The sequence below is a fragment of the Amborella trichopoda genome, chromosome 6, assembly GCF_054954075.1.
Source record: "Amborella trichopoda isolate Santa Cruz 75 chromosome 6, AtrichopodaSantaCruz75HAP2 v2.0, whole genome shotgun sequence".
NCBI classification, from domain to species: Eukaryota; Viridiplantae; Streptophyta; class Magnoliopsida; order Amborellales; family Amborellaceae; genus Amborella; species Amborella trichopoda.
In genome coordinates, this window is record NC_142341.1 from 53,208,958 (window position 1) to 53,216,768 (window position 7,811).

Sequence of the window (7,811 nt, forward strand, 5' to 3'; positions counted from 1 at the left end):
AATAATATGGACAACAATGTTGCTAAGTACAAACCTTCTACAAGAAAAGTTACAACTTTAAAAAAAAATTTCAAACACTAACAAAATGTATCAAGGATTTCAAACCCAGAAAAAATGCTTTTGTGAATTGGATTTGGATTGCAAACCCTAAAGAAATGGATTTTGATTTAAACCCTAAATGCTGTATATTGTAACGCCCTTTCTAAACTGTTTCATTTTCATGTGCTGAATCTGCACTATTAGTGGAGCTTCAAATTTCATGGCAGGCAGAACTGTTTCATTTTCATGTGCTGAATCTGCACTATTAGTGGAGCTTCAAATTTCATGGCAGGCAGAATAGGTTTAACGCCATTGCAAAGGTTCCTGGCACACAAAAACGGTAGCACAACTTGAAGGACATGAAACAACACTTTCAAACAAATCAATCACCACCGTCCAAGTTGGATGGTCGTGGCCAGAAGTTAGAATGCGGTTAAGTCAAGCCCACATATACTAATTGAGCGATCGCACACAATCGAGTACCATATTTATTTAAATACATAAAACCAGGAACATGACACAGAATGAACCCAGTTTTAGCCTGATCTGACTCGATTACTTCTTGAGTCGGTCAGTGATCAAGGGGGTGTACCTTGAATTGGCGATCGAGATCCCTATTGGGATTGAATCCAAATCAGGGGATTCCAACAATTTACGAACCAAATTCTCTTTTCGAATCTTAAAATCATCAAAATCCGAATCTTCTATTCACGAAATAAAAAACTAACAAAACAGACTCATGTATTGAGTGTCCCGGACAACAAAGAAATGAGAGGGAAGGGCACAGGTTTTTTTACCCACCTACTCCAATGAAAAAGAGGAGGGAAGAAGGAAACCTTGCACCTCTTGGGTATGCCACCGCCTGTCGAGCACCCAGTTCTGCATTGTCCGCCAGTTCTGCATTGTCCGCCCGCCGGAAACAGACAACAAACCAAAACACAAAGAGACAGAGAGACAAAAAGACGGAGTCTGAAACCATGAAACCAGAACATTAACAAAAGGTAGTCCTAAGACCAGCACGATTCACTTCTTCTTGACAGCAGACTTGGTGACCTTGGCACCACTAGGATCCTTCTTCTCGACGCTCTTGATCACACCAACAGCCACTGTCTGCCTCATGTCCCTCACGGCAAACCTTCCGAGAGGTGGGTATTCAGAGAAGGTCTCAACCACCATGGGCTTTGTGGGAATCATCTTAACAAAACCTGCATCGCCGTTCTTCAAGAACTTAGGCTCTTTCTCGAGCTCTTTGCCAGAACGCCTGTCGATCTTGGTGAGGATCTCGGCAAACTTGACGGCAATGTGGGAGGTGTGGCAATCAAGAACAGGGGCATAGCCATTTCCAATCTGGCCAGGATGGTTCATGATGATAACCTGAGACAGAGTAGAACAGTTACAAGAATCATACATAAATTCCAATACTCTTGAGGCCTCAAGTACATTTCTCCATCCTCCATTGGAGAAAAAAATTACAAGCAGTGGATCACAACCAGGCAAGTTCAGCTTGGACTCAGCCGGGTGCCAAGTACATAAACCAAAAACATGGGAATCAGCCGAGCATTGCTAGCTCCCAATATTTTATTTTTTTATTTGAAGGACGTGTATTTTCCTGACTCAAAAGGGCCCTAGTGAGGGTCACCTAGAGTCCTCGTTTAAATCAAGGGTTATAAGGAATCCAATTGACAAGAAATATTTCTCATGTAAACAAAGAAGATCTCACAATGAAAAATTAAGTCCCCGTCACATTAGAATTCCCTGAAGGAAAAGAAAGGGATGAACCCCACAATAGTTAAATAGAAACCCAATTATGAGAAACGATTAAAATGGTGACTATGAAGGATACCTCATGGCGGTGAAAAATAAATGGTGAAAGAACTGCCCATTAAATAAAAGAAAAAGAATCAATCAACATGAAACACATTAAAACTTTGAAAGGGCAACTGATGAGGGAGAGCATAAAAAGAATCCACAAAAAAGGAAGGCACAACCCTCCCAACACTAGGGAGGGCAACATCCACAGAAACAAACACATAAAAAATCCTTTTTCATCCACTTAATACAATTTTTTTCCCTGCTATTTTGAAACTCGAATAATCAAACCTCAAAACTAACCAAAGTGCTTTATCCACTAATGGAATACTGAAAACTAGTTGAATAATGACAAAACATATACCTGAGAGGTGAAGTTTGCAGCTTCCTTAGCAGGGTCATCCTTGGAGTTAGAGGCAACAAAACCACGCTTAAGATCCTTGACCGCAACATTCTTCACGTTGAAGCCCACATTGTCACCAGGGAGAGCCTCCTGGAGTGCCTCGTGGTGCATCTCCACAGACTTAACTTCAGTGGTGAGCCCTGTTGGGGCAAAGGTGACCACCATACCAGGCTTAAGAAGACCAGTCTCCACTCGGCCCACAGGAACAGTTCCAATTCCTCCAATCTTGTAGACATCCTGAAGTGGGAGACGGAGGGGCTTGTCAGAGGGCCTCTTGGGCTCCACGATCAGGTCTAGGGCCTCGAGCAATGTGGGACCCTTGTACCAATCAAGGTTGGTAGACCTCTCAATCATGTTGTCACCCTCGAACCCAGAGATGGGGACAAAAGGGATCTTGTCGGGGTTGTATCCAACCTTCTTGATGTAAGAGGACACTTCCTTCACAATTTCTTCGTACCTGCCCTTGGAGTACTTGGGAGTAGTGGCATCCATCTATCATCATCACATCAATAATTAAATAAAATTAGAAAATGCAATTTACTATAAATTCATATCTAAAAAGACATGATCTAACATAACCATCAATAACTGTTAAGTTCAGCCTAAAGTCAAAATCAATACTATATTAATTTAAAAAATTGCATTGAGCAATAGTCTCTCACGCATAGCAAAGTTATGAAATGTTCACTTTTCCTATAAATTGCTTTGTAAAATGACAGGCATACATGAAAACTTGTATGCATTGGTTTAATGGCTGGCATACATTTCCAACATAATGAAACAATTGTTTGATGGAACCATATAAGCACCATGCAATGAAAACCAAATTGTTGATGCAAATTCTTTAGTTTCCATGAAAAAAGATATGGATAATCACGAACACTGATTTATGAAAATGCCTAGAACAATAAAAAAGAATTTAAAATCTCAGGAACCAAAATCAATATGGTCAAAAAAATTCCATATTGATAGAACATAAAAGCACAAATTTAAAACCTGCTTTCATGACAGACACAAAAGAGCAGGCCACACATAAAAAGGAGGAACTAGCAATAAGGAACCACCATAATGGCCAAAGCTTATTTACCTTGTTGCAGCAACAGATCATCTGTTTGACACCAAGGGTGAAGGCCAGCAAAGCATGCTCACGGGTCTGACCATCCTTAGAAATACCGGCCTCAAAACCACCAGTGGTGGAGTCAATAATGAGGACAGCACAGTCAGCCTGAGAAGTCCCAGTAATCATGTTTTTGATAAAGTCACGATGACCAGGGGCATCAATGACAGTGCAGTAATACTTTGTGGTCTCAAATTTCCACAGGGCAATGTCAATTGTGATACCACGCTCACGCTCAGCCTTGAGCTTGTCAAGCACCCAAGCATACTTGAAAGACCTCTTGTTCATCTCAGCCGCCTCCTTCTCAAACCTCTCAATCACACGCTTGTCGATACCTCCAAGCTTGTAGATGAGGTGACCAGTGGTCGTGGACTTGCCAGAGTCGACATGGCCAATGACCACAATGTTGATGTGAAACTTCTCTTTACCCATCTTTTATCAAGTAAGTTCCTACAAAAAATAGGTCATCATTGAGTAAAACTAGAAGAATAGCAATCTTTTTCATGCTAAAGATAACTTTTTCATGCAAAAGATAGATAGCGAGAGGGAAATAGGCAATATAACCAAAATAGGTCATCCATGAGCAGGACCAAAAAATGCAACTTCTCTCATGCAGCCAAATATATATAGAGAGAAAGAGGGGAAAAAGGCAATATAAATGAGAAAACTCAATTAAAAAATAACTAGAATCATAATTAAAAGCAACACAACCAAGGAGCCAAGAAGCCACGACCATGAGATCTAAGATCATAAGATAGAATTGTGATCACCATGCTGATGGGAAAATTATGCATACTTAAACAAACAGAACTCACCCACAATATAATATAACATAATGATTAGTGAAGTTCTCTTTCAAATTTCTGATACTTATCCATTATGGACAAAAATTAGGCCATGTTCAAGGGAATAATCAAAGTTTTACCCAACAAAGACAGCAGACAATAGAGGAGGTATTTAACAGGACATACTCATCTGGAGTCAACCACAGTTACTCCAGTCTAGATTACCCATACCGAGCACAGAGTGGGAAGCACCTGAAGGTACCAACAGCATAAATCGTTCGAGGTACAATTGCTGAATATCCATAAGTGAATAGAGACTAAATAGGACTCAAACCTAGGCCAACAATATTGAAGACCTTCATTCTATCTTCTTTTTTTTGGGGGGAGGAGGGGAGCGCATGACTGAAATGAATTACTGGACCCATTTTCATGAAGCAAACGGAATAGTGACATGCAATAGGATTCAAACCTCGGCCAAAGATATTGAAGACCTTCAATCTATGTTTTTTTGGGAAGGGGAGGAGAGCAAAACCTAAATGAATTACTAAACCCATTTTCATGATGCAAACAGAGTAGTAACATGCAATAGGATTCAAACCTGGGCCAAAGATATTGAAGACCTTTAATCTATATTTTTTTGGGAAGGGGGGGAGAGCATAACCTAAACGAATTACTGAACCCATTTTCATGACGCAGAGTAGTGACATGCAATAGGATTCAAACCCATGCCAGAGATATTGAATACCTTTACTTTATCCATTAGAAAATGAACACTTTAGAATGTGAACTCCAATATCCAATTCCTATTATTGAACTCCTCATTTCCTATAGTCTATTTGGAGTAGCAGAATATGAATGTTATCCATGACTGAATTTTGCAAAATCTTTATAATAGAGAGAATAAAACGAGTATTCCTAGTATGGATTAGGAGGCTATGAGTGACAACAAACCAGTACCAGTGACACAAATGGGGGTCTCCAGATGGGGACTCACTAGGGTCCTGAACGGAGCTAAGCCATACAGACCTTCTAAAAATAATAAGAATAAAATGTTGGAAACCAACCAGAGTCAGGAGCGTAGTTCAAGTTTCAAAATTCCAGAACCCAAAGAACCCAAATTTTCTATACAAAATAGAGGACGCAAAGAAGTACTATGAACATTTTTAATAATCAATTGAAGAGGAATATAGTATCATAATATATGGCAAAGGAACAAGCCAGGTGAATTATGCCAAATTTCCACTTAACAACTTTTTTTTTTCGCTTGTTACTTACTGGCATATTTTAAACTCGGAAAAACAATAAATTATAAGGTGGTCAAGTCAATCACTTTCCACATAATTTCAAATCATATTAAAATAATATTAAACATATCAAATCATATTAAAATAGTTCATAGAAAATAAGCAAAAGTAATTCTTTAGAAGTAAAGCAAAAAAAAAAAAAAAATTGATGGATCATAGGATCTATAGATCAAAGTGATCATCAACACTAAATGAAAAATTACCGATCTAGCCAAGAAAAAAAAAATTGTAACTGTACGAACCAAAATCAGTAAACGACAGAAGTATAGTTGAACAAACAAATCATCTGATTACTAGATAACACAGTCAAATATCAGACCATCAAGCTATCTTCTAGAGAGGAAAAGCAATCTCGATTCTCAAATAGAAGAGAGATGATAATAAATATCCCATTATGGACAAGAGGCTTACAAAAAATCATGGACTAGAGAGAGAGGACCCATTGATAACGAAAGGAAAATGATAGATCGGATCAATATTTACATTATCACAAATGAACCAGAGATAGAGAGAGTAACAAAACCCTAAAAGGAACTGAAAAGATCAGCGCATCCCACCTGCTCGATGCCGATGCTAGAGAGAGAGAAAACGCAGGACTACAACTCTTCCCCAAGGGAGAAAGCAAAAATCAAAGAGAATGAGGGAAACGGTGCCGGCTCTATAAACCCTGGTACAAAGCTTCGGTAAGGGTTTCTTCCTTAGCCGTTGGATCTTCCATCTTCAACGGTCCAGATCTCGTATTGGATTAGGGTTTTTTATGCGTTACGTTCTTGACAAATTACGGAACCGCCCCCGTTCTCTAATTCAAAGCATCCCTTGCCTCTATCGAACCTGGGAGAGAAAATTATGGCAAATAATTTTTTTCTATTTAGAAAAAGGGAACTGACTATTACATATTTTCAATTCCATGTATCTAAGATTTCAAATGATCACCATTAAACTTGAGATAGATATTTAAAAAAGTCAAATCCCACATTTAAGTGATAATTTTTTAGATATTTGTGATCTTTTGAGGTTCTACACATATGGATGTGGAAGGGTTATAGGAGCACTACTCTTAAAAAAATAACTCTTAACTTTTATAAATCTTATTTACACCATTTTTTTTTTTCATTTTAGGTATTTTTTTACTAAAATAACTTTCACAGTAATCGTATTATCGTAAAGCCAATTACGTTACTTTAATTACTATAAAAACTAATCAAAGTTATACAGCATTCTAGTACAGTAAAAACTAATCCATGTTATACGATATTTTAAGTACAGTAAAAATTAACCCATATTATACAGCATTTTTAGTATCATAAAAACTAACACATATTATACCGCATTCAAAATATCGTAAATCTTTTTCATCATATTTATCTCTCTAATTTTTTTATGTTTATTTCTTATTTTTCTCTTTAATTCTTTTTAGGGAAAATATCTTATTATCCCTTATTTTTAACTTCTATTGTTTTTAACTTCTGTATCTCATTAGACCCAAAAATTGAAAACATTACTTGTAAGCAAAATGACTTTATCTTTTTTGTCTTCCAACACCATAAACTATTTTCACCATGTATTATTGACCTCAACAACTTATGAAATAATTCTATCTTTCTCTCTCTAAAACTACATCTCTTCCCATCATCGTCTATCTTTCAAAACTCCATCTCTCTCTCTAAAATCCAAATTCCATCTCTCTCTCTCACATCATCGTCGCTCTCTCTCAAACTCCATCTATCTCTAAAACCAAAACTCCATCTCTCTATCTAAAACTACATCTCTCTCACACACATAAGAAGGTGTTCTCATGTTCGAGCTCAAGCTAAACCCCTTGGTTGGTAAACTCTCCAAGAAGCGAAGAGAGATAGAGAGAGATGAAGTTTTAGAAGGAGAGAGATAGAGTTTGAATAAGGTGTCATTTTAGTGTTTTTTTTTAGTAAAAAATTTATAGTAAAAGGGTCTAGGAGGTTGTAAGATATAAAAGACGAAGATCTTTTGCCTATAAGTAATATTTTCAATTCTTGGGTCTCATGAGATATAGAAGATAAAAATAGGGGATAAAGATATATTTTTCCTTCTTTTTAATATTCATCTATTCTTTCTCTTTTTAAATATTTTATCTCTCTAACTCTCTTTCTCACTCTACTTACTTCATCAACTCAACAAACACGATTCCAACGCAATACAAAATCTGACTCCATTTAATTTTCATAGGGTGATGGGGTTAAAGGGAGTTTTTATAGCGGATGGTAAGATACGCACACGTTGTTATACAAATCTCCTTGGAGAGAGAAAGAGAGCTAGAGAGATACAAAATTTAGAGAGAAGGAAGAGATAAAAAGAATTAAAGAGAAAAATAATAGATA

General features: G+C 37.3%; 1 protein-coding gene across 2 annotated transcripts; it reads right to left on the reverse strand.

Moving 5' to 3' along the window:
* Window positions 1-690: 690 nt before the first annotated feature.
* Window positions 691-6,087, reverse strand: LOC18448544 (elongation factor 1-alpha). Of its 2 annotated transcripts, none has more exons than XM_006858605.4 (4): window positions 6,015-6,087; window positions 3,339-3,818; window positions 2,213-2,743; window positions 691-1,413 (listed from the first exon to the last, which is right to left on the reverse strand). In XM_006858605.4, the coding sequence occupies exons 2-4, from the start codon at window positions 3,798-3,800 to the stop codon at window positions 1,063-1,065; spliced, it is 1,344 nt and encodes a 447-aa protein (XP_006858667.1). In that variant the 5' UTR covers window positions 3,801-3,818; window positions 6,015-6,087; the 3' UTR covers window positions 691-1,062. The 2 variants fall into 2 exon arrangements, with proteins under 2 accessions (XP_006858667.1, XP_011628674.1); XM_011630372.3 differs by having other exon boundaries at window positions 5,981-6,087.
* Window positions 6,088-7,811: the final 1,724 nt, after the last annotated feature.